This window comes from Melospiza melodia, unplaced genomic scaffold, assembly GCF_035770615.1.
Source record: "Melospiza melodia melodia isolate bMelMel2 unplaced genomic scaffold, bMelMel2.pri scaffold_292, whole genome shotgun sequence".
In the NCBI taxonomy this organism is placed as follows: Eukaryota; Metazoa; Chordata; class Aves; order Passeriformes; family Passerellidae; genus Melospiza; species Melospiza melodia.
The window spans coordinates 16,905-41,714 of NW_026948611.1; the positions used below are offsets into that span (position 1 = coordinate 16,905).

The 24,810-nt window shown below is 61.7% G+C and overlaps 1 protein-coding gene across 2 annotated transcripts; it reads right to left on the reverse strand.

The window, feature by feature from the left end:
* Position 1: 1 nt before the first annotated feature.
* On the reverse strand, positions 2–24,803 carry DNM2 (dynamin 2). Of its 2 annotated transcripts, XM_063182697.1 has the most exons (21): positions 24,601–24,803; positions 19,225–19,298; positions 17,935–18,084; positions 17,619–17,822; positions 17,390–17,488; positions 16,361–16,521; positions 15,552–15,694; positions 15,045–15,180; positions 14,350–14,417; positions 13,831–13,969; positions 13,139–13,225; positions 12,974–13,044; positions 10,838–10,889; positions 9,781–9,792; positions 7,079–7,192; positions 4,882–4,991; positions 4,630–4,741; positions 3,437–3,601; positions 2,723–2,955; positions 1,596–1,859; positions 2–592 (listed from the first exon to the last, which is right to left on the reverse strand). In XM_063182697.1, exons 1-21 carry the CDS (start codon positions 24,759–24,761, stop codon positions 508–510), a joined length of 2,640 nt encoding a protein of 879 aa, XP_063038767.1. In that variant the 5' UTR covers positions 24,762–24,803; the 3' UTR covers positions 2–507. The 2 variants fall into 2 exon arrangements, with proteins under 2 accessions (XP_063038767.1, XP_063038769.1); XM_063182699.1 differs by lacking the exon at positions 9,781–9,792.
* Between the last annotated feature and the right edge of the window lie 7 nt (positions 24,804–24,810).

Consider the following 24,810-nt stretch of genomic DNA (forward strand, 5'->3'; position numbering starts at 1 on the left):
GGCCCTCCCTCCCCCCCTGGGGAATTCTCACAAAGTGCAAAGTTCCCAAAATCCCAAAACTGCCCCGGCCCGGGGGGCACCGGGGGGGCCCCGGAGCTGCCAGGATCAGCTGCAGGGACCTGCCCGGGAGCTGCCCCCGACGGGACGGGGACGGGGATCAGCCTGGGATCAGCCCGGGAGGGGATCCGGGATCAGCCCCAAGATCTGGGATCACCCTGGGATGGGATCAGGGATCAGTCCAGAATCAGCCCCAAGATCTGGGATCAGCCCAGGATGGGATCCAGGATCAGCCCAGGATTTGGGAACATCCCAGGAGCAGCCCCAGGATCTGGGATCACCCTGGGATGGGATCCAGGATCAGCCCCGGATTTAGAATCACCCCAGGATCAGCCCCAGGCTCGCTCCGGGCTGGCTCTGGGTAGTTTTTTCCCCATTTTTCCCGTTTCTCCCCCGTTTTGGGGCGCTGTTGGTGGCACGGGGCAGGGTGAGGATCCCGCGGATCCCGGGTTAATCCAGCAGGGAGGGCTCGGCAGGGCGGATGATGGTCGGGCGGCTCGGGGCCGCCGGGGGCCTCCTGTGGGGGAACGGGGGGCTGAGGGACCGGGGGGTCCTGGGGGGTCCCAGTGAGACCCTGAGGGACCCCAGTGGATCCCGGTGAGACCCCAATGGGTCCCAGTGAGACCCCAATGGGTCCCAGCTGATCTCAGCCCACCCCAGTGGATCCCAACCCAGCCCTGTCCCAGATCTCAGAGGATCCCAGCCCTCCACAATGGATCCCAGTGGCTCCCAATGGATCCCAGTGCAATCCCAGTGTCTCCCAGTGCGATCCCAGTGTCTCCTAGCCCTCCCCAGTGCAATCCCAGTGTAATCCCAGTGTAGTCCCAATGGATCCCAGTGTAATCCCAGTGTAGTCCCAATGGATCCCAGTGCAATCCCAGTGGATCCCAGTGACTCCCAGTGCAATCCCAGTGACTCCCAATGGATCCCAGTGCAATTCCAGTGGATCCCAGTGACTCCCAGCCTTCCCTAGTGCAATCCCAGCCCTCCCCAGCGTCTCCCAGTGGATCCCAGTGTAATCCCAGTGTAATCCCAGTGTAATCCCACCCTCCCCAGTGCAATCCCAGCCCCCCCCGCTATAATCCCAGCCCTCCCCATGGTCTCCCAGTGGATCCCAGTGTAATCCCAGTATAATCCCACCCTCCCCAGTGCAATCCCAGCCCTCCCCGCTATAATCCCAGCCCTCCCCATGGTCTCCCAGTGGATCCCAGTGTAATCCCAGTATAATCCCACCCTCCCCAGTGCAATCCCAGCCCTCCCCGCTATAATCCCAGCCCTCCCCATGGTCTCCCAGTGGATCCCAGTGTAATCCCAGTATAATCCCACCCTCCCCAGTGCAATCCCAGCCCTCCCCATGGTCTCCCAGTGGATCCCAGTGTAATCCCAGTGTAATCCCAGTATAATCCCACCCTCCCCAGTGCAATCCCAGCCCTCGCCATGGTCTCCCAGTGGATCCCAGTGTAATCCCAGTATAATCCCACCCTCCCCAGTGCAATCCCAGCCCTCGCCATGGTCTCCCAGCCCCGCGTGGGTCTCACCTGGGCACGCCGGGCGGGATGCCGGGCGGGATGCGCGCGGGCCGGGCGGGGATCTGGGGCGGGGCCGTGAAGGGGTCGCTGGCGGCGGCGGCGAAGGGGCCGAGGCGGGACGGGATGGGGGGCGCGGCGAAGGCGGGCGGGGCCGGCCCGGGCGGGGCCCCCCCGGGCAGCGGCAGCAGCGGCGGCCCCGGGGCCGGGGCGCGCAGGGACGGGGGGCGGCCGGGGGGCAGCAGGGCCGAGGGCGGCCGGCGCTGCGGGGGCGGGCTGGAAACGGAATCGGGGACGGTCACTGGGATGGATGTGGGATGGGAATGGTCATTGGGATGGATGGACATGGGATGGCAACGGTCAGTGGGGTGGTACTGGTCATTGGGATGGACAGGGCATGGGAATGGTCAGTGGGGTGCGACTGGTCATTGGGATGGATGGACACGGGATGGGAATGGAGCAGGGCCGAGGGCGGCGGGCTGGAACGGAATGGGGACGGTCAGTGGGGTGGGATTGGTCATTGGGATGGGAATGGTCATTGGGATGGATGGACATGGGATGGGAATGGAGCAGGGCCGAGGGCGGCGGGCTGGAACGGAATGGGGACGGTCAGTGGGGCTGGGATTGGTCACTGGGATGGACATGGGATGGGAATGGTCATTGAGATGAATGGACATGGGATGGGAATGGAGCAGGGCCGAGGGTGGCTGGCGCTGCGGGGGCGGGCTGGAACGGAACGGGGACGGTCATTGGGATGGGAATGGTCATTGGGATGGACATGGGATGGGAATGGTCAGTGGGGCTGGGATTGGTCACTGGGATGGACATGGGATGGGAATGGTCTTTGGGATGGATGGACATGGGATGGCAACGGTCAGTGGGGCTGGGATTGGTCATTCGGGATGGACACGGGATGGGATGGCTCAGCTCCCACTGGGAGCAACAAGAATCCCCCCGGGAACACCCCAGCACCCATGGGAGTACCCCAATCCTGCTGAAAACAACCTCAATCCCTCTGGGAACATCTTGGGAACACCCCAAACCGCTCTGGAAACACCTCCAGCACCCCACAGACCACCCCAGACCCCCCAGCAAACCCCCCAAACCCCCTCGGGGACCCCCCCCCGCCCAGCGCGCACCTGTGGCCGGCGCCGGGCTGCAGCCAGGTGTCGTCCACGGGCGGGGGCACGGGCGTGGACACGGTGCTGGTGCTGATGTCCCCGATGATGGCCAGCGCCTCCTTGAGCGCGTGGTACATGCGCAGCATCTCGTCCCGGCGCTGCGCCTGCTCCGCCGACTCCTCCATCAGGCTGCCCTGGTCCGACGACGAGTACAGGAAGGCCAGCAGCTCCGAGTGGATGAAATCCTTGGTCTGGGGAGGGAAGGGATGGGAGGCGCTGCTGAGGGCGTTTGAGCGCTCTGGTTTGGGGGAATTGGGGCGGATCGGGGCGGGAGTTGGGGTTTTGGGGATGGGGCCTGTCCTGGTCGGTGTCCCCAAGTGTCACCTGCACGGCTCTGAGGCAGTTCCCCAGGGAGGGAGGGGACACCACACCCTGTGCCAGGGCTGGAAAACTCCACAATTCTCCCCAAACCCAGCCTGAACCTCCCCTGGCACAGCTTGAGGCTGTTTCCCCTTGTCCTGTCCCCTTTGGGAGGGAGGATCAGCCCCTGGCTGCTTCCAACCTCCTTCCAGGGAATTGTCAGGAGCTGGGAGATCCCCCTGGAGCCTCCTTTTTCCAGGCTGAGCCCTTCAGCTGCTCCCACAGCTCTCCAGCCCCTTTTTCCCTGCTCTATCCCCTTTTCCATGTTCTCCATCCCCTTTTCCACATTCCCCATCCCCTTTTGCCCCTCACATTGTTGATCATGAGGTGCATGATGGTCTTTGGCATCAGGTCCCGGATGGATTTGTTGATGATCCCCACGTAGGAGTCCACGAGGTTGCGGATGGTCTCCACCTGCCGCTCCAGCTGCGGGTCCATGGAGAAGGTGTTCTCCTGGGCGCCGTCCTCGCTCTCCGTCTGCAGGGGCAGGGCAGGGTCAGCCCAGGGGGCAGGGCGGGCAGCAGGGGTCCCCCTGCCCCATCCTCATTTCCTGGCTCCATTCCCATCTTGGGGGTTATTCCACAGACCGTTCCCAGCCCCATTCCCATATCTGGGGTTATTCCAGAGCCCCATTCCCATCTTTGAGGTCATTCCAGAACCCATTCCCATCCTGGGGTCATTCCAGAACCTGTTCCTGCCCCTATTCCAATCCTTGGATCATTCCAGAGCCCCATTCCCATCCTGGAGTCATTCCAGAGCCTGTTCCCAGCCCCATTCCCATCTTTGGGGTCACTCCACAGCCTGGAACCACCAGGATCCCCCCAGCAGCACCCTGGGGATCCCACCCTCCATCTCCAGGGATCCCACCCTCCATCTCCAGGATCCCACCCTCCATCTCCAGGATCCCGCCCTCCATCTCCCTCCATCTCCAGGATCCCACCCTCCATCTCCAGGGATCCCACCCTCCATCTCCAGGGATCCCGCCCTCCATCTCCAGGGATCCCGCCCTCCATCTCCAGGGATCCCACCCTCCATCTCCAGGATCCCACCCTCCATCTCCAGGATTCCACCCTCCATCTCCCTCCATCTCCAGGGATCCCACCCTCCATCTCCCTCCATCTCCAGGGATCCCACCCTCCATCTCCCTCCATCTCCAGGGATCCCACCCTGCATCTCCAGGGATCCCACCCTCCATCTCCAGGATCCCACCCTCCATCTCCAGGATCCCACCCTCCATCTCCAGGGATCCCACCCTCCATCTCCAGGATCCCACCCTCCATCTCCAGGGATCCCACCCTCCATCTCCAGGGATCCCACCCTCCATCTCCAGGATCCCACCCTCCATCTCCAGGATCCCACCCTCCATCTCCCTCCATCTCCAGGATCCCACCCTCCATCTCCAGGATCCCACCCTCCATCTCCCTCCATCTCCGGGATCCCACCCTCCATCTCCAGGATCCCAGGGTGCTCCAGGCTGCTCCCAGCCCCGTGGGGCTCGCACCCACCTGGTCCTTCTCGGGATAGACCCCTGCCCGCAGGAAGGAGGCTTTCCAGCTGTCCACGTCCTCCTGCGAGTCGCAGGCCAGCTCGATCTGCCGCAGGTCCTTGTACACGTTCCTGCGGGGCCGGAGGGGTTTGGGGGTCAGGGGAGCCCCAGATCCCCGGGGGGAATGGTGGAGAACCCCCAATCCTGCAGGAGCCCAGCCCCGAGGAGCCAGGGAAGGGCAATCCCTGAGCACGGGAGGAGGAGTCCCCACCTCTGCTCCGTGTTGAAGATGGCAAAGATGTGCTTGGTGGACATGAATCCCTTCTCCACGTCCCTGATTTTCAGGTTGTCCAAAGGCAGCATGTACTTCTTCTCCTTCTCCTGGGAAAGGGGCGAGAGGGAAGCGGGGATCAGCGTCCTGAGGGCCGAGGAGGGGGAACAAACCCAGCTTTGGGAACTGCAGACCCCAAACTCCCGCTGGAAAAGGCTCAGGGGGAGATCCCCGGTTCATCCCTCGCTCCGGGAGGGATCAGGGATCCCCGTGGGGGCTGCTCTGGGATCTGGGATGGGGCTGGAGCCCCAGAGCCCACCCTGCTCCAGCCCAGCTCCCCAGGAACGCGGCCGGAGGAGCCCGGGAGCCGCTTCCAGCCGGGGCCCCGCCGCCACGGCCACATCTGGAACTGCTTAGGAGCAGCTCCAGCTCCACTTTTGTCTCCAGACGGTCCCAAAAAGTGACGTTGGCCTTTGTGGAGAGGCCACGAACCCGGGCCCGGCCCCCTCCCCACACCATTTCCTGACAAACCCACAGAGCTGCTCCAGCCGGGATTCGGGATTCGCTGCCACGTCAGGACCAGACAAAGGCACGGCCAGGGACGGGACCCCCCCCAAAACAGCCCAGGACCCCCGAGGGGAGGGGGCAGGACCCCCCAAGGGGCATGGATGGATGGATGGGAGAGCCGGGCCGGCGTTCCCAGTGTTCAGACTACCTGTTCAGGTGGGCAGGGATGTACAGTAGTCTGCACATTGGTTACGCCGGCGCGGGCGGCGCCGCAGCTCAGCTGCCACAGGTAAGAGGGAACTGGGAATCGCCCCCTTTTCCTGGGAATTGTCCCTTTTTGGGAATCGCCCCCTTTTCCCGGGAATCCCCTCTTTCCCTTCCCGGGAATCGCCCCTCCCTTTCCCTTCCTGGAAATCGCCCCTTAACTCTGAAATCTTTCCTGGGAATTGCCTCTTTTTGGAAACTGCCCCTTTCACGGGAGTTGCCCCTGCTTGGGAATCACCCCTTTCCCTTTTTGGGAACTGCCCCTTTTTGGGAACTGCCCCTTTTTGGGAATTTCCCCGGGGATCCCTGCTTTCCGGCCCATCCTGAAACTCTTAGCTGTGATTCCTCCGAGGCTGAGCAGGCGGGAGGGCCGGGGGGGGGGGGTCGGTATCCCCGTTTTTTGGGGATTTTGGGGGTCCGTGCCCTGTCTGTATCCCCGTTTTTTGGGGATTCTGGGGCTCCGGGGTGGCTCGGAGCCGGCGGGACGAGCACAGACAGAGCCCCATTCATCCCGAGGCTGCTCCGCTCGTTCCTTCCCCCCGGAGAGGCCCCGCAGCAAACCGGGAGGGCTCGGGGGGGGAATTTGGGGGGGGGTTCAGGGGGTCCGGGGGGGCTGCGGGGCTTTGCCTTTCCCTGGAAGAGGCCGGAGGAACAAAGGAAACTCGGGATGGGCTCTGCAAACCGAGCCTGGAGATTGCCGGGCAATAATAAACCGAGCTGTGTCCCTGTGTCCTTCCCTGAGCCTGTGTGGGCTGCGGCCCCTCCAGAGCCCCCCCGGAGCCGGGGAAGGGGCCCCCAGACCCCCGAGGGGAGGGAAGGGAAGGGTGGGAGAGCCAAAACCTCCAGGGAGGGGCTGGGGCTGCCCCGGGAAACCCTGAGGAATCTTTGGGAATGGGGGGGGGGGGGTCTGCAGCACCCCTGGGGGATCCGTCACCTCCAGCACCCCAAAATCCAGCAAGGGAGGCAATCGGGGTCACCCCGATGGCACCAGGAGCCCATCCCAACTCCCAGCTCCCTCCAGGCATTCCCGGCTGGAACTCGGGATCTGATCTGGTGATAATTAACCCTGAGTGCTAATCACCCCCCATCCCAAGGATCCTTCCCCCAGGAATCACAGATTCCATCCCCACATCCCATTTTTTTCCTTCAGAGCTCCAGGAATCCTGGGTTTTCCCTGTTTTTCTCTCCAGAGCCCTGGGAATCCTGGATTTTCCCTGTTTTTCCCTCTGGAACTCCAGATTTCCCCCATTTTTTCTTCTGGAGCCCCAAGAATCCCAGATTTCTCTGTTTTTCTCACTGGAACCCAGATTTTCCCCGTTTCACCCCCTGGAATCCCAGATTTTCCCCATTTTGCCCCCCATAACCCCAGGTTTTCCCCGTTTTTTTTGCCGGGAACCCGAGATTTTCCCCCGTTTGCCCCCCGTACCTCCTCGTCCTTGTACCAGGAGAGCGACTCGGCCGTGAGCACGAACCAGTACTCCTTGGAGCCGCCCTTCATGATGCTGATGTTGTTGATGGTGAGCCAGCCCCGGCGGATCACCTGCGGCACCCGGGGGCGGGGAGGGACGGACAGGTCACAGCTGGATCCACAGCTGGATCCACAGCTGGAGCCTGCAGCTGGAGCCCGCAGCGATCCCACAGCTGGAGCCCACAGCTGGATCCAACAGTCGCCCCACAACAATCCCACAGCTGGATCCCACAGTGATCCCGGAGCCATCCCAGCCCATCCCGTGTCCCAGCTGCCCCACCCGGGGCTATCCCGGGTCATCCCAGCCCATCCCGGGGCTATCCCGGGTCATCCCAGCCCATCCCGGGGCTATCCCGGGCTATCCCGGGTCATCCCAGCCCATCCCGGGGCTATCCCGGGTCATCCCAGCCCATCCCGGGGCTATCCCGGGCTATCCCAGGCCATCCCAGCCCATCCCGGGGCTATCCCGGGCTATCCCAGCCCATCCCGGGGCTATCCCGGGCTATCCCAGCCCATCCCGGGGCTATCCCGGGCCATCCCAGCCCATCCCGGGGCTATCCCGGGCTATCCCAGCCCATCCCGGGTTAGTGCCGCAGCTCAGCGGGAAGCGCAGCCGGAGCGGGAGCAGCGCCAGGCAGGGGCAGAGCCGGGTTAGACACGGAACCGGGTTAGACACGGGATCCCCGGGACTCCCGGGCCGGGTTAGACACAGAACCGGGTTAGACACGGGATCCCCGGGGCTCCCGGGCCGGGTTAGACACTGAGCCCGGTTAGACACGGAGCCGGGTTAGACACGGAGCCTCTGCCGTGGCTCCAGGGGATCCCCGGGGGTCCCAGACCCCTCCCCGGGGTGGGTTTGGGGTCGGTTTCCCGGTTTTCCAGCGCAGGAGCCGCGGCAGAGCCCGGGGTGGGGAGGGAAGGAGCGAAGCCGGAGCTGCGGGCGCGGGAAGGACGGAGAGCCGGGAATTGTGGGGAGGGGGATTCACCTCCGAAAACCCCGGAATTCCAGGGGGCACGGAGGGGGATTTCACCTCCCAGAGCCGGGAATTGTGGGGAGGGGGATTCACCTCCGAAAACCCCGGAATTCCGGGGGGCAGGGAGGGGGGGATTTCACCTCCCAGAGCCGGGAATTGTGGGGAGGGGGATTCACCTCCGAAAACCCCGGAATTGAGGGGCAGGGAGGGGGATTTCACCTCCCAGGGATGGGGGTTTCAATTTCACCTCCCAGGTCCCCATTCCCGTCCGGGAACCAGGCCGGGATTGGATCCGAGCGGGTTTTAAAGGAACCGGGGCGGGAATGCGGAGAGGGAGGATCAGGGATTGGGAAAGGGATGGGGGCAAAGCCAGAGGGGTCGTGGGGGGCTTGGGGGGTTATTGGGAAATGGGATCGTGAGGAAAAGGGGCTGAAAGGAACAAGGGGAGAGCAGGGAAAGGGAGAGGGGGGAGTTTTGAGGGGCTCCACGGAACAGGGAGAGGGTCTGTGCAGCTGGAGCCCCCGGGAAAAGCCCAGGAGCAGGAGCAGGAGCAGGGGGGAGGAGGTTCCTTTAAAACCGACGGATTTTGGTGAAAGCAGGGACGGTTTTGGGGCTCCCACCCCCAATTCCCAGCTCTCCGCCCTCCCCGCCGCGATCCCGAGGGAGGGAACGGCCCCGCCCGCAGCTCTGGGGGTCCCCGGGAGCTTCCAGGGGACCTGGGAGTGTCTGAAGGGCCGGGAAAGGGCCGGGTCTGAGACGGGAATCCAGGGAATAACGGGGGCACAAACCCTCCTGGAATAACGGGGGCACAAACCCTCCTGGATCTGCCATGGGGATCCAGGGAATAACGGGGGGCACAAACCCTCCTGGAATAACGGGGGGCACAAACCCTCCTGGAATAACGGGGGCACAAACCCTCCTGGATCTGTGATGGGGATCCATGGAATAACAGGGGGCACAAACCCTCCTGGAATAACGGGGGGCACAAACCCTCCTGGGGAGGAGCAGCAGCTCCATGAAATAAAATTTTGGGAGAATAAAACATTTTATAAAACATTTCAGCTTTGCCATCCCAGCTGTACCCAGAGCAGGATCCTCGCCATTATCCCGGTTTTCCTGCCCAGTAAATCCCAAGTGGGGTTGGGAAGGATTCCCTCTCAGACACTCCCACGTTCCCAAAGCAGGGACAGGGTCTGGGGGGCGCAGAGGGGTTGGGACCCCCGGGATCCCCCAAACAGGGGATTCTGCCCTCCTTGGCCCAGGAGGGAGGAGCTCTGTGGGCTTGGAGCAGCCAGGTTGGGAATTCTGGTCCCAAATCCCTCCAAAAAAGGGAATTTGGGGGAGAAATGAGCTCCCAGCCCTTCCCTCTGTTTGTTCCCAAAGGAATTGAGGAAATCTCACCCCCAGAGCCGTTCTGGGCTGAATCAAAGAGATTTTGGCCTCCTGTATCCCAGATTTGGGAATCCCAGCATTTGGAATTGGGAATTTGGGTTTGTTCCAGCACAGGGGGCACAAACCCAAATTCCCCCTGGCAAACCTGGCTGCTCCCTCTGGGAATTCCATCCCCTGTTCCCACCAGCCTCCTCCATCCTGGGCACTTTTGGGGTGTTTTTGGGGGGTTTTTGGGGTGCTGCTCCTGGCAGGGCCGGGCGCTGTCCCAGCACGACCCCGCTCCGTGGTACTTACCAGGATCTCCCCCTTTGGGCGTGCAAAATTAAGGGGGAAAAAACACAAAAATAAAAAAGCAGGAAAAGGAGACGGGACAGGGAAGGGAACGACAGGAGAGGGAGAGAGCGGGAAGCACAAAAAAATAAAAAAATAAAAAAAAAAATAAAAAGGGAGGAAAAAAGCGGAAAAACAGCAGAAGAAAACCCGTTACATGCTATTAATTAATGGTCATTCCCAGCGTTAATCCCTCGGAGCGGCTCCGGGGGGAGCGAGGGCAGGGCAGGGCAGGGCAGGGGCGCTCCTGCTCACCCCAAAACTGCCCTGGGAGCGGGGCTGGGGGACACCCTGGGGTGCTGTGGGGACACCCCGGGGTGATGAGGGGACACCCCAGGATCATCCTGGGACACCTCAGGGGCGTCCTGGGACACCCCGGGGTGATGAGGGGACACTCTGGGGTCACCCTAGGACACCCCAGGGTCCTCCTGGGACACGCTGGGGCATTCCAAGGTCATCTTGGGACACCCTGGGGTCCTCCTGGGACACCCCAGGGTCCTTGTGGGACACCCCAGGGTCATCCTGGGACATGCTGGGACACCCTAGGGTCCTCCTGGGACACCCTGGGACATCCCATTGTCACCCCAGGGTCATCCTGGGACATCCCAGTGTCATCTTGGGACATTCCAAGGTCATCTTGGGAGACCCCTGGGGTCCTCCTGGGACACCCCAGGGTCATCCTGGGACATCCTAGGGTCCTCCTGGGACACCCTGGGACATCCCAGTGTCACCCCAGGGTCATCCTGGGACATTCCAGTGTCATCTTGGGACACGCCAGGGTCACCCCGGGGTCCTCCTGGTTCCCAGTGCCTCACGCCCCTCTCCAGGGCTGCACCTGCCGCCCGTTTTGTCCCAAATCCTGCAGTTTTCAGGCAGGAATTCCTCCTCTCCCACTCTGCTTTTCCCAAGCCCTTGGCTGTCAGTGTTTGTGGATGGGGTTGGATCCCCCTGCCTGGCCAGGAGCAGGAGGAGAAGGAGGAGGAGGATGAGGAAGAGGAATTCCAGGAGTTTCTGGCTGTACCTGGTTTGGGATCGCTCTCTTCTTGTTGATCTGAGTGTTCCGCTGCTGGGCGCTGGGAAAAGGGGAAAAAAACGGGATTTTGAGGTGAGGAAGAGGAAGGTGAGGAGCTGATCCGAGGGGTGGAATTCCAGAGCCCCTTCCCGAGGTTTCTCCCGAGGTTTGCCCAGGACAGAGCGCACAGAGAGGGGACGGGACACCGGGATCTCCTGCTCGGGACTCCCAGGACTCCAGGGGGAGGAGAGGCTGCAGATTCCCGAGGGAATTCCGACCACCGAGGACCAGGAGCTTCCAGGAACACCCAAAACTCCCCCTGGATGGGGTCGGGACTGGGATTCAGCATTACCTGCACCAGAGGGAAAAGCTACCTGTCTCTCCTGAGCACCGAGGGGCGGAACCGTTAGTCGGGAGCGGGAACAAAATCCGGGAAATCCGTTAGAGTCCCGCCGGGAGAGCGGCACACGGCGAGGGGGCACTCCCACCCCTGGGGGCTCTGGGGGTCTGGGGGAGCCCTCCCTGCCTGCCCCGGGCCCGACGGCTCCTCCTGCAGCCCTGGGCAGGGCTGAGCTGGGGGAGCTCCAGATGGACGGGAAGGAAAAGCTCCAGGATCCCAAACCCAAAGCTGAACTGGGAAAAGCTCCAGGATCCCAAACCCAAAGCTGAACTGGGCAAAGCTCCGGGATCCCAAACCCAAGGAGAAACTCCGGGATCCCAAACCCAAAGCTGAACTGGGAAAAGCTCCGGGATCCCAAACCCAAGGCTGGACTGGCAGGAGAAGCTCCAGGATCCCAAACCCAAAGCTGAACTGGGAAAAGCTCCAGGATCCCAAACCCAAGGAGAAGCTCCAGGATCCCAAACCCGAAGAGAAGCTCCAGGATCCCAAACCCAAAGCTGAACTGGGAAAAGCTCCAGGATCCCAAACCCAAGGCTGGACTGGCAGGAGAAGCTCCAGGATCCCAAACCCAAGGAGAAACTTCGGGATCCCAAACCCAAAGCTGAACTGGGAAAAGCTCCGGGATCCCAAACCCAAGGCTGGGCTGGGAGGAGAAGCTCTGGAATCCCAGTTCCAAAGCTGAACTGAGAGAAGCTCTGGGGTCCCAGGTGTACTGGGAGGGGAAACAACCCAGCTCCCAAATCCAGAGCAGGAGCTCTCTGGCTCCCAAATGTGAGGGAGAAACTCCCTGGTTCCCATTTCCACGGCTGGACTGGGAGGAGGAGGTCCAGGATCCCAAACCCAAGGCTGGACTGGGAGGAGAATCTCCCTGACTCCCAGATCCAAAGGAAAAAGTCCCAGGTTTCCAAATCCAAATCTGAACTGGGAGGAGAAGCCCCAGGATCCCAATTCCAAAGCTGAACTGGGAGGGAAAAGCTCCCCGACTCCCAGATCCAAAGGGAAAATCTCCCTGGTTCCCAGTTCCAAGGCTGAACTGGGAAAAGCTCCAGGATCCCACACCCAAGGGGAGCCCCCCCAGCCCCCAGGGAAGCTCCGGGGTGCCCTGGGCAGGGGGCAGCTGCCCCTCGGGGTGCCCTGGGCAGGGGGCAGCTGCCCCGGTACCCACCCGCTGGCCACGTGCTGCTCAGTGAAACAGCTGGGGCAGGAGAGGAGCAGCAGAGTCCAGAGACAGAGAGAGGTGATGGATCCGGGGGGAACAGCAGAGAGCAGGAGGAGAGCAGGGAGTGTGACCCGAGAGGAAAGAGAGAAAAAAGGGGGAAAAGAGAAGAAAAACCAGGAGGAGGAGGAGGAGGAGGGTGGGAATTGAAGGGGCACGGCGGGGAGAGGACTCCAACCACCCTGAGCTGGAGTCTGGGAGCTTCCCGGAGGTTTGGGGCTGGAAAGCACCAGGGAGAGTCAAGGGAAGGCGGCAGGAGAGCCCTGCCCTGCCAGGGGAGAGGACGAGGAGGGACAGAGGGCACAGGGAGCAATTCCTGCCCCGGGGCAGCTCCAGGGTGGCTCCAACAGCCCCAGCACCCCAACTGCTGAGGCTGGAGCTTTTCCCAGCCCCTTTCCCGCAGCCCAAACCTGAGGGAATGGGTGCTGGGGGGACGTGGGGACTCCAGCGTCCCCCTCAAGGCCAGCAGAGCCCCCAGGCCATGGGGGATGTGGGGATGTGGGGACCGTCCCCCTGGGAAAGGACTCACTTGGCAAAGCCGATGAAATCCTCGTGGTTGGTGTTGATGTAGGAGAGCTCGATGTCGATGAGCAGCAGGATCTGGGGGAGGCAGGAGGCAGGGAAAAGGGGAGAAATGGGATTTTTAAATGGGATTTTGGGGGAATCCCCGCTCTGGGGGTGGGCTGGGGCTCACCTGGTCCTTGGTTTTGCCCTCGCGCTCCCGGATGTGGGTGGTGACGATGCGCTCGGTCTCCTCCCGCAGCCTGGGGTACGAGCCCAGCTGGAGAAGGGGGAAAAAGGGTTGGGAAGAACGGCTGGGATGGAGGCAGGCAGCTCCAAGGGGAGCAGCACCCCACCAAACCCTGCCAAAGCCCATCAAACCCTACAAAATCCCCACCAAACCTCATCAAACCCTGCCAAAGCCCATCAAACCCTACAAAATCCCCACCAAACGCCACCAAATCCCACCCAAACCCATACAAACCCCACCAAACCCTGCCAAACTCCACCATTCCCCACCAAACCCCAGCAAACCCCACCAAATCTCACCAAACCCCACGGAACCCCAGCACTGGGCTGACCAGTACCTGACTGGTGACCAGTCCCTCACTGTGCCCAGCCTGACCGGTCCCCACTGGTGTCACTGGGCTCTGACCAGTACCTTACTGGTGACCAGTCCCTCACTGTGCCCAGCCTGACCAGTCCCCTGCTGGTGTCACTGGGCTCTGACCAGTACCTTACTGGTGACCAGTCCCTCACTGTCCCCAGCCTGACCGGTCCCCTGCTGGTGTCACTGGGCTCTGACCAGTACCTGACTGGTGACCAGTCCCTCACTGTGCCCAGCCTGACCGGTCCCCACTGGTGTCACTGGGCTCTGACCAGTACCTTACTGGTGCACTGGCGCACGGTGTTGATGAGCTCCTGGATCACCAGATCCACACATTTCAGGCACGGCTCCTTCAGCTTCACCACCTGCTTCTTCACAATGGCCTCGAAGGCCAGGTCTGGAGTGAACAGCCCCGTCCTGGAGCCCAGGGAGAGGGAAAAGCGGGGTTGGGATGGGATTGGGGTGGGATTGGGGTGGGATTGGGACAGAGCCCCATCCCAGGGAGTGATTCCCAGCTCTGAGATGGGATTGGGATGGGATTGGGACAGAGCCCCATCCCAGGGAGCGATTCCCAGCTCTGAGATGGGATTGGGATGGGATTGGGACAGAGCCCCATCCCAGGGAACGATTCCCAGCTCTGGGAGAGGCAGTTCCTGCTCCCAGGGAGCAATTCTGCTCCTGGAGAACAATCTCCTGCTCAGCAGAGGAAATCCCTCCTCCAGGATGGCCCTGCCCAGCTTTCCCTGGCAGTCTGGGTCGGGAATGGTGCCCGGGGAAGGAGCTGTGGGGGTACTTGCCTCACCCCGTGGATGTTCTTGATGGCGTAGCTGATCTCCCGCCTCAGGTCCTTCTCGTCAAATTCCATCTGCAGGAAGTGGGAATCATCAGGAATTAGGAATCAGGAATCAATCAGGAATTGGGAATCAGGAATCAATTAGGAATCAGGAATCGGGAATCAGGAATCAAAAATCATAAATCAATCAGGAATCAGGTATGAGGAATCAGAAGTTAGGAATCAATCAGGATTCGGGAATCAGAAATCAGGAATCAAACACCAGAAATAAATCAGGATTCAGGAATAAAAAATCAGAAATCAGGAATCAATCAGGAATAAAAAATCAGAAATTAGAAATCAATCAGGAATCAGGAATTGGGAATCAACCAGGAATCAGAAATAAGGAATTGGGAATTTATCAGGAACCAGGTATCAGGAATCAATCAAGAATCAGAAATCATGAATCAATCCGAAATCAGGAATCAATCAGAAATAGGGAATCAATCAGAAATCAATCAAAAGTCATAAATCAGGAATCAAAAATCAGAAATCAGGACTGTCCCACTGTCCAGCAGCCACAGAGGACCCACGCCAGAAGGACAGACCATCCCTGCAGCCTCTGCTGTTTTACCTGCCCCAGATTTTGGGATTTTTACGGGGTCAGGGATGGTTTGGGTTGGAAAAGCCTCCAAGGAGAGGGAACTCCCCCGCCCTCACCTTGACCAGCTCGAAGGGGAACCTCTCGTGGAAAATCCGGTTGATCCTGGCGCCCCCGGAGAGCTCCAGAGTGTCCACCTGGTCCCCCGAGCCCTCGATCCTCTTCTCAAAGTCCACCCCAAACTGCTGCACCATCCTGGGGCAGGGAAACGGCAATGAGGGAGCAAAAATGCCCCAATTCCCCCAGCTGGGCTGGGAGAAGTGCAAATCCCCTTTTTCCTGTACGGGAGGGACAGAGCCCACGCTCCCAGCTCCCAGCAGAGATTTTCCCCATCCCTCCTATGCAGGGACAACAATCCCAGCCCCTCCCGAGCCCATTCCCCCAGCTGGGCTGGGAGAAGCGCAAATCCCCTTTTTTCTGTGGTATGGGAGGGACAGAGCCCACACTGCCAGCGGATTTTTCCCCATCCATCCCTCCCTGCCCTGCAGGGACATCAATCCCAGCCCTCCCCGAGGTGGGAAGCACAAATCCCTCTGGGAATCAATCCCCTCTGGAGAGGCACCCACTGCAGCAGGGCTTTGGTTTTCCTGGCGGGGTCGTCGGGTCGGAAGTTCTTGTACTCCTCCACCTCCTTCTCCAGGGACAGCAGCTGGCTCTGCAGCTTGCTGCGCAGCGAGGGCAGCGACTCCCGGATGTGGTTGGTCAGTTGCTGCAGGGGCACGGCGAAAGCTCAGCCGGGAGACCGGGAAATTCTGATTTTTTCCAGGTGGGAACGGATCCCCACACGGAAAATTCTGGTTTTCCAGGTGGGAATGAGCAGGAAAAGGCTGTCCCGCCCAGGAACACAGCAAGAATGGGCTGTCCCATCCAGAAAATTCCGCTTTTCCGGGTGGTAATGGAGCCAGAATGGGCTGTCCCACCCGGGGCTGTACCTCCCGGAAAACTCTGCTTTTCCAGGTGGGAATGGAGCCCCACCGGGAAATTCTGCTTTTCCAGGTGGGAATGGGCTGTCCCACCCAGAAAATCCCCCTTTTCCAGCCAGGAATGAGCAGGAAGGGGCTGTCCCACCCAGAAAATTCCTGTCCCACCTGGAAAATCCCCCTTTTCCAGGCAGGAATGAGCAGGAAGGGGCTGTCCCACCCAGAAACTCCGCTTTTCCAGGTGGGAAGGGGCAGGAAGGGACTGTCCCACCTGGGAACACAGTGGGAATGGGCTGCCCCACCCAGAAAATTCCGCTTTTCCAGGAGGGAATGGAAAATGGAGCGGGAATGGGCTGTCCCACATAGAAAATTCCCCTTTTTCCAGGCAGGAATGAGCAGGAAGGGGCTGTCCCACACAGAAAATTCCCATTTCCCGGCAGGAACGGCAGTCGCACCTGGTTGAGCACCCTCTGCAGGTGCGGCGTGCCCATGCGCTCGGCCATGTGCCGGTAGGCCGGGTGTGACAGGAAGAATTTGCGCTCTGCAGCCAGCGCAGCCCTGATGTCCTTCTTGCCATCGATGTCCTTCTGGCTGCGGTTCACCACGCCGATGTAGCCTGGCACGGAGGGGACAGCGTGGGGACAGGAGGGGATGGCACCCGGGGACATTGGGGACACTGGGGACAGGAGGGGATGGCACCCGGGGACATTGGGGACACTGGGGACAGGAGGGGATGGCACCCGGGGACACTGGGCATAGCTCGGGAATGGCACCCGGGGACATTGGGGACACTGGGGACAGTGTGGGGCCAGGATGAGATGGCACCCGGGGACATTGGGCACAGCATGGGGACAGCTCGGGAATGGCACCCGGGGACATTGGGGACAGTGTGGGGACAGGATGGGATGGCACCCGGGGACATTGGGGACACTGGGGACAGCGTGGGGCCAGCTCGGGAATGGCACCCGGGGACATTGGGGACAGTGTGGGGACAGGAGGGGATGGCACCCGGGGACATTGGGGACAGTGTGGGGACAGGAGGGGATGGCACCCGGGGACATTGGGGACACTGGGCACAGCATGGGGACAGCTCGGGAATGGCACCCGGGGACATTGGAGACAGTGTGGGGACAGCTCGGGAATGGCACCCGGGGACATTGGGGACACTGGGGACAGCGTGGGGCCAGCTCGGGAATGGCACCCGGGGACATTGGGGACAGTGTGGGGACAGGAGGGGATGGCACCCGGGGACATTGGGGACAGTGTGGGGACAGGAGGGGATGGCACCCAGGGACATTGGGGACACTGGGGCCAGCTCGGGAATGGCACCCGGGGACATTGGGGACACTGGGGGAGCCAGGGCAGGGCACAGAGGGGACAGCGTGGGGCGAGAGGGCATGGGGAGGGCACACAGTGACACTGGGGACACACAGAGCGACCCGAGGGCACACGGGGCACACTCAGGGACCCAGGCCAGGCCGTACCTCTCCGCAGGGGCAGCAGTTTGTTCTCCAGCACGTCCCGGGCGTCGGTGCCTTCGTCCATCAGGTCCAGCTTGGTGATGACCCCGATGGTCCTCAGGCCTGTGGGGACAAGGGTTGGTCCCAATGAAACCCAGCTCAGCACAGTGGGGACCCACGGGATGGAGAGGAGGACAAGGAGGATGAGGAGGAGGACGAGGAGGAGGCCGAGGCAGCGCCGCCCGTCCCTCACCCTGCGGGTCCACCTCCTTGGCCATCTTGAGCGCGTCCGAGTTGGCCAGGTCCATGTTGGCCGGGGTGACGGCCAGGATCAGGCTGCTCTCCCTGCTGATGAACTGCAGGATCATGTCGCGGATCTGGAACTCGATGTCCTGCGGCTGATCCCCCACGGGCACCTTGGTGATCCCGGGCAGGTCGATCAGGGTCAGGTTCAGCACTGGGGGGACACGCATGGGCTGACGGGGGGATCCCGACGGACTGGCTCCCGCAGGGCCCCAGAACACCCGGGTTTTCTCAGATTTTCCCCCTTTTCTGGGGTCTTCCCTCACCGTGGGGCGAGTACACGCGCAGGTTGATGGGCACGGGGGAGATGCCCTTGTTGGTGCCCGTCACCCGGTCGGTCTCCGCCTCGATCTCCTGCCGCACCTCGTCGAAATCCGTGAACTTCTTGGACTTGCAGTGCAGGAACTCGGCATATTCTGGGATTGGGAGGGTGAAAAACGGGGAGTGTGAAAAACGGGGAGGGTGAAAAACGGGGAATGTGAAAATCGGGGAGTGTGAGAAACGGGGAGTGTGAGAAACGGGGAGTGTGAGAAACGGGGAGCTTGAAAAACGGGGAGTGTGAGAAACGGGGAGCGTGAGAAACGGGGAGTGTGAGAAACGGGGAGCGTGAGAAACGGGGAGCGTGAGAAACGGGGAGTGTGAGAAACGGGGAGTGTGAGAAACGGGGAGTGTGAGAAACGGGGAGCGTGAGAAACGGGGAGTGTGAAAAACGGGGAGTGTGAGAAACGGGGAGTGTGAAAAACGGGGAGTGTGAGAAACGGGGAGTGTGAGAAACGGGGAGTGTGAAAAAACGGGGAGTGTGAAATACGGGGAATGTTCGGGGGGATGTGGTGGAGCAGGGCAGGGGGATCTGGGGCAATGTGGGGAAGGGGCTGCAGGATGTGGAGAAAGGGCCTCAGGACGTGGGGAAGGGGCCTCAGGACGTGGGGAAGGGGTGCAGGACACCCAGGAGGGGCTGCAGGACCCGCAGGAGCTGCCCTGGATGCCAATCTGCCCCACAAAAAGGATTTCAGCAGCTGTGGGGCCAGGCTGTGGCCGCTGGGATGGTGCAACTTCCTTCCTCCTTCCCTCAGTGTGGGCAGAGCGGAAACCTCAGCGCTGCCAGGGCTGGAACCACCCCAGACACCTCATTCCTCATTCCCCAGCCCTCACCAAGCCTCCCATGGCCCCAAAACCTGCTCTTCCCAGCCCTGCTCAGCTCCCAGGAGGGCACCAGGGGTTCACCCACGCCCAGGGAAGGTTTGGCCTGGCTGCTCAAGGTGAAGGGCATGAAGGAAATCTCCCCGGATATCGGGATGGCTGATGGCAACCAAGGGAACCTGGCTGGGAAAAGGAGCCACCCCCACGGCCAGCTCAGCGTTCCTCGGTTTTCCTGCGGCCTCCCCAGCATTCCCAGGCATTCCCTGGGCTCTCCCACACATTCCTCCCTGATAAGCAGGGAAATGTGGGAGCGTGGGGGCGGCGGATGGAGCCGAGGGAGGGAGGGAAGGGAGGGCAGCAGTGTGCACACCCCAGGGCTCACACTGAGCTCCTTTCCCAGTTTCCCAGCCCCGTACCCGTCTTGGAGAAGATGAGCTGCAGGATCAGAGGCCGGCGGGTGACGATCCCAGAGCCACGGGGAAGGAAATCCCTGCGGGGGATGAAAGGATGGGTCAATAAATGAATTAATGCTATTGATTCCTCCAGCACTGGGAGAGGGGTGGGAACACATGGGGATCAATCCCTGCTCTGCTCTGGGAGAGAACAGGATACTCCTGGGAGGGCAGAGCCCCGAGGAAAGCAGGAAACCCACACAGAATTCCCCAGAGGGGTTTTTTTGGGAGAATCCTGCCTGGAAAAGGCGGTGCTGCAATGGCCAGTCTGGGCTGGGGCTGTCACCACCCTTTCCCGAGCAGGGGACGGGACAGGGACCGGGACAGGGCAGCGTCAGCTGGGAACGGGCACCGATAACGGCCTGGGAGCGGCTCTGACGGGAACGGCCCGGCCCGGCCGTCACGGCCACGCCAACGACGACAACAACACCCCGACCGTGTCACCCCGACCGTGTCACCCCGACAGGGCCGGTGACAGCCGGAAATGAACTTCCTGCCCGGCCGGGAGGACAGGTCTGGCGGGAAGGGCAGAACCGGGACAGCCCCGGGAGGGGAGAGCCCAACCGGGACAGCCCCGGGCGGGGAAAGAGGGGAAAGGAGGGATGGACCCAGGAATGGAGCTCGGGGAGGCCCCAGGTGCCCCCCGGCCCCGCTGATCCCAGAGGGAATCCCAGAGAGAACGGCGATCCTGATGGGAATGTTGGGATTGGGGTGATCCTCGCAAAGTGGGGTCCCACACCTCTGGCTCTGCTGCTCCCACCTTGTCCCAGCCCTAATTCCAGGGGAACTGAGGTGATCTCTTTGTCCCAGCCCTAATTCCAGGGGAACTGAGGTGATCTCTTTGTCCCAGCCCTAATTCCAGGGGAACTGAGGTGATCTCTTTGTCCCAGCCCTAATTCCAGGGGAACTGAGGTGATCTCTTTGTCCCAGCCCCAATCTCAGGGGAATTGAGGTGATTTCCTTGTCCCAGCTCTGATCCTGAGGGAATCCAGGAGATCCCCAGCTCCCAGCCCTCAGTCAAGGTGATCTCCTTGTCCCAGCCCCAATCCTGGGGGAATCCAGACGATTTCCTGCTCCCAGCCCTGATCCCAGGGGAATCCGGGTGATCTCCTTGTCTGAGTCCCAATCCTGAAGGAAGCCAGATGACTCCCTTGTCCCAGCCCCAATCCTGGGGGAAATGAGGTGATCCCCATCCCCAATCCCGGGGTAACCCAGGTGGTTTCCTTGTCCCAGCCCCGAACTGAGGTGATCCCCTTGTCCCATCCCCAATCCCAGTGTAACCCAGGTGGTTTCCTTGTCCCATCCCCAATCCCGGGGTAACCCAGGCGATCCCCTTGTCCCATCCCCAGTCCCAGTGTAACCCAGGTGATCCCCTTGTCCCATCCCCTATCCCAGTGTAACCCAGGTGGTTTCCTTGTCCCATCCCCAATCCCGGGGTAACCCAGGCGATCCCCTTGTCCCAGCCCCAATCCCAGTGTAACCCAGGTGATTTCCTTGTCCCATCCCCTATCCCAGTGTAACCCAGGTGATTTCCTTGTCCCATCCCCTATCCCAGTGTAACCCAGGTGATCCCCTTGTCCCATCCCCTATCCCAGTGTAACCCAGGTGATCCCCTTGTCCCATCCCCTATCCCGGGGTAACCCAGGTGATCCCCTTGTCCCATCCCCTATCCCAGTGTAACCCAGGTGATCCCCTTGTCCCATCCCCAATCCCGGGGTAACCCAGGTGATCCCCTTGTCCCATCCCCAATCCCGGGGTAACCCAGGTGGTTTCCTTGTCCCATCCCCAATCCCAGTGTAACCCAGGTGATTTCCTTGTCCCATCCCCAATCCCGGGGTAACCCAGGTGACCCCCTTGTCCCATCCCCAGTCCCAGGGTAACCCAGGTGATTTGAGGTGACAGACCCCGCGGGCCGGGAGGGGCCTCCCGGAAGGAAGGACGGACGGACGGACAGGGACGGTGGCGGTGCCCCCGCCCAGCCCCGTGTCCCCGTGCCCCTCCGTGTCCGTGTCCGGCTGGGCAGGATCCGTGACGTGCGCGGGAGCCTCGGGACGTCACTGCCCGGCTGCCGCCGCCTCCCACCTGCGCTCAGGTGTGACCAGGGCCGGCAAGGGGACAAAGGGACACGGGGACAAAGGTCTCGGGGCGGAGGAGCGCGGTGGGAACTCCCAGTGCCGAGAAAATCCCTGGGGAAACACCTCCGTGCGTTTCCAGGTTTCCAAAACACCCTGGGTCCACCTCACTCCAATTATTCCCTTCCCATTCCTGACACAATTCCCTGAATTCCATGGCTCCCACCAATCCCACCTCACTCCAATTATTCCTTTCCCATTCCTGACACAATTCCCTGGATTTCCCTGGCCATGGCTCCCACCAATCCCACCTCACTCCAATTATTCCCTTCCCATTCCTGATGGGATTCCCTGGATTTCCCTGGCCACGGCTCCCACCAATCCCACCTCACTCCAATTATTCCTTTCCCATTCCTGATGGGATTCCCTGGATTTCCCTGGCCACAGCTCCCACCAATCCCACCTCACTCCAATTATTCCCTTCCCATTCCTGATGGGATTCCCTGGATTTCCCTGGCCATGGCTCCCACCAATCCCACCTCACTCCAATTATTCCTTTCCCATTCCTGACACAATTCCCTGGATTTCCCTGGCCACGGCTCCCACCAATCCCACCTCACTCCAATTATTCCCTTCCCATTCCTGATGGGATTCCCTGGATTTCCCTGGCCACGGCTCCCACCAATCCCACCTCACTCCAATTATTCCCTTCCCATTCCTGATGGGATTCCCTGGATTTCCCTGGCCACGGCTCCCACCCCGCTGAGGCAAATCCCATGGATTTACCCCTGGATTTACCCCTGGATTTACCACCAGACCTGTGGGACCCTCACAGGCAATCCCTGGGGATGGGTCACTGCTCTTGTCCTGCTCCCACGGGATTCAGATCTCCCTCTGTCCCCAAACCCCACTGACCCCAAACCCTGGGGCTCAGCCCTGCTCTGAGGCATTTTGGGGGACAGTCTCAAGGCAGGATAAGGATCCCCATCCTCTCCTCGGGCTCATAAAGCCCCATTGAGGTCAGGGACTGTCCCCACCCCCGGGGGACAAGGGCTCCATTGTCCCCCAGGCCAGAGACGGCTCCGGGCAGGGCTGGGACAGGGATTTGTCAGAGCAGGGCCGGGACAAGGCTCCAAAGAGGGATGGTGGGGCCACAGAGAACCCTGGTGACGATCCCAGGTCACTCCCTCGCTGCTTCTCCCGTGAAATTCAGGGATTGGGGCGCTCCAGGCCCCTCAGAAACAACCCCAGCCCCTCAAGGAGGCCAGAACCTTCCCATGGAGAAATTCCATGGAGAAACTCCAGCCCCGTGAGGCTCAGCCATGGATTCAGAGGGTTCCCAGCCCAATTCCCGGTCCCTCCAAGGGATTTTGGGCACCTCAGGATCATCTCTCCATGTGTTTTGAGGGTACAAAACCCACAGAAATGGGACCATGGCCACCCAACACGGATCCAGGGCCTCCCAGCACGGATCCAGGCTGGCTGGTGGCTCGGAAGAACCCGAGCTAAAGCTGCAAAGCTGCAGAAATGGAGAGGAACAAGCCCCAGGGGCAGTTTCCAGGCCGGGCTCCACGGATCCGTGCGGATCGTTGGGACAGAGGGAACAGCCCCCAGGCCCCGGCTCGTCCCAGCTGGAATGGGTGATCCAGAGGGAAAATCCTGTTCAGCCATCCCGGGCTGGGAGCCCCAGAACTGCCCCCAAAGGCTGGGATGGACAGACGGACACGGCCAGGCCGGCATTCCTCGCCCTCCCCTTGCCAAGGACAGCCCTGGGCTGTAATTAACCCTAATTAGCACAAGCTGCACCACGAGGTGGGGAAGGATTCCCGGATGGATGGATCCCACTGTGACACAAAGGGGTTTAATTGGCAGGGATGGTTTTCCTTCAGTGCTGTAATTAAAGGTTGCCAGAATTGCCAGGAATGCAGGATGGGAATAACTCCAGAATTCCCTAGGGATTCAGGATGGGAATAACTCCAGAATCCCCAGGGATTCAGGATGGGAATAACTCCAGAATTCCCTGGGGATTTAGGATGGGAATAACTCCAGAATTCCCTAGGGATTCAGGATGGGAATAACTCCAGAATTCCCAGGGGATTCAGGATGGGAATAACTCCAGAATTCCCTGGAATTCAGGATGGGAATAACTCCATCATCCCACCCTGACTGCTGGGAAAGCCCAAATCCAGGCTGGGAATTTGGCCTGCGCTGGGACAGAGGGGAAAAGCAACGGATCCCAGGCTGGATTTGGGATCCACTTGCAGAACCACCACAGGAATCCAGTGGAGAAAGCAAAACCCCACTGGAGCTCCCAATGGGGCATTTCCAGAGGAAGAGATGCCCAGAACAGCCCGAAACAGCGGGAAGACCACGGCTGGGAATTTTGGGAATGCAGAGGCTGAGAGGAGAGCGGGATGGAGCCACACCGGGCAAGGAGGATCCTGCCGGTGCCCGGTGCCGAGGAAGCGCCGGCCCCGCACCGGGGGCAGCGGAGGCGGCAGGAACGGGCCGGGCACGGCCGGGGCAAGCAGCGGCCCCGCACAAAGGCGGAGAGGGGCCGGGGCAGGGCCGTGCCGGGGCTGCCCAGCGCGGGGTTTGCGCATTTCGGGGTGATCCCCGTGCCCCGCTCCGCTCCCGTTATCGGCGCGGCCACGCTCGGCTCCGGGCCCGTCCCAGCCCCGCTCCTATCTCCGGGGCGCAGCCCCGCCGCCAGGATGAGGATGGTGGTGGTGGGGAGGAAGGCGCACAGAGCTCGGCATTCCCGAGGAATCCCGGGGAGGGGAATCCCGGGCACGGAACCGGCACCCAGCAGGGAGAACCGGGGAGCCTGCAGCGCCCGCAGAACCCCTGGAATCCTTCCGGGACCTGCTCAACCCCCGCTCCCATCGCCATTGACCGCCGTGACCCGACCCCTCCCTCCCTCCCTCCCCGCCACCACCGCCCGCCCCGCCCCGTTCCGTTCCGTTCCGTTCCCGTTCCGCCGAGCCCGTCCCGTCAGCGCCGCGTTCCGGCGGGCGCGGCCGCGCTCGGAGGAACGGGAAGGGCCCCCCCGTCCCGGTCCCAGCCCCGTCCCGGTGGCGGCGGCGTTTGCGCGGCCCTTGCGCCGTTTGCGCGGCCCGTGCGCCGCTGGCGCAGCGCGGGCCCGGCCCCGCCGGCCGCGCCCTTACGCCGCCGCCGCTATTCCCGAACGCTCCGTACGCCCGTGGCGCCGCTCCCGCCCCCCCGGCCCGCCGCCGCCGCCCTCCCCGCCATTGCCGCCGCCGCTCACCGGCCCACGAAGTTCTCGAGCACCGAGCTCTTGCCGGCGCTCTGCCCGCCCACCACGGCGATCTGCGGCAGGTCGAGGTGGCAGCTCTGCCCGATGGAGCTGAAGGCGTCCTGCAGCTTGTTGACCAGCGGGATGAGCTCCTCCATGCCCCGGTTGCCCATGGCGGCGCGGCGGTGCCGGGCCCGCGCTCCCGGCGGCGGCTCCTCCTCA

Excerpts from the sequence above, each read along its gene's own strand:
- DNM2 (XM_063182697.1), bottom strand. The coding sequence starts at position 24,761 with ATGGGCAACCGGGGCATGGAGGAGCTCATCCCGCTGGTCAACAAGCTG. Across the intron at positions 17,823-17,934 it reads GCGCGTGTACTCGCCCCACG|TGCTGAACCTGACCCTGATC; the intron begins GTGAGGGAAGAC and ends GTGTCCCCCCAG. Across the intron at positions 10,890-12,973 it reads GATTTCATCGGCTTTGCCAA|CGCCCAGCAGCGGAACACTC; the intron begins GTGAGTCCTTTC and ends CCCTTTTCCCAG.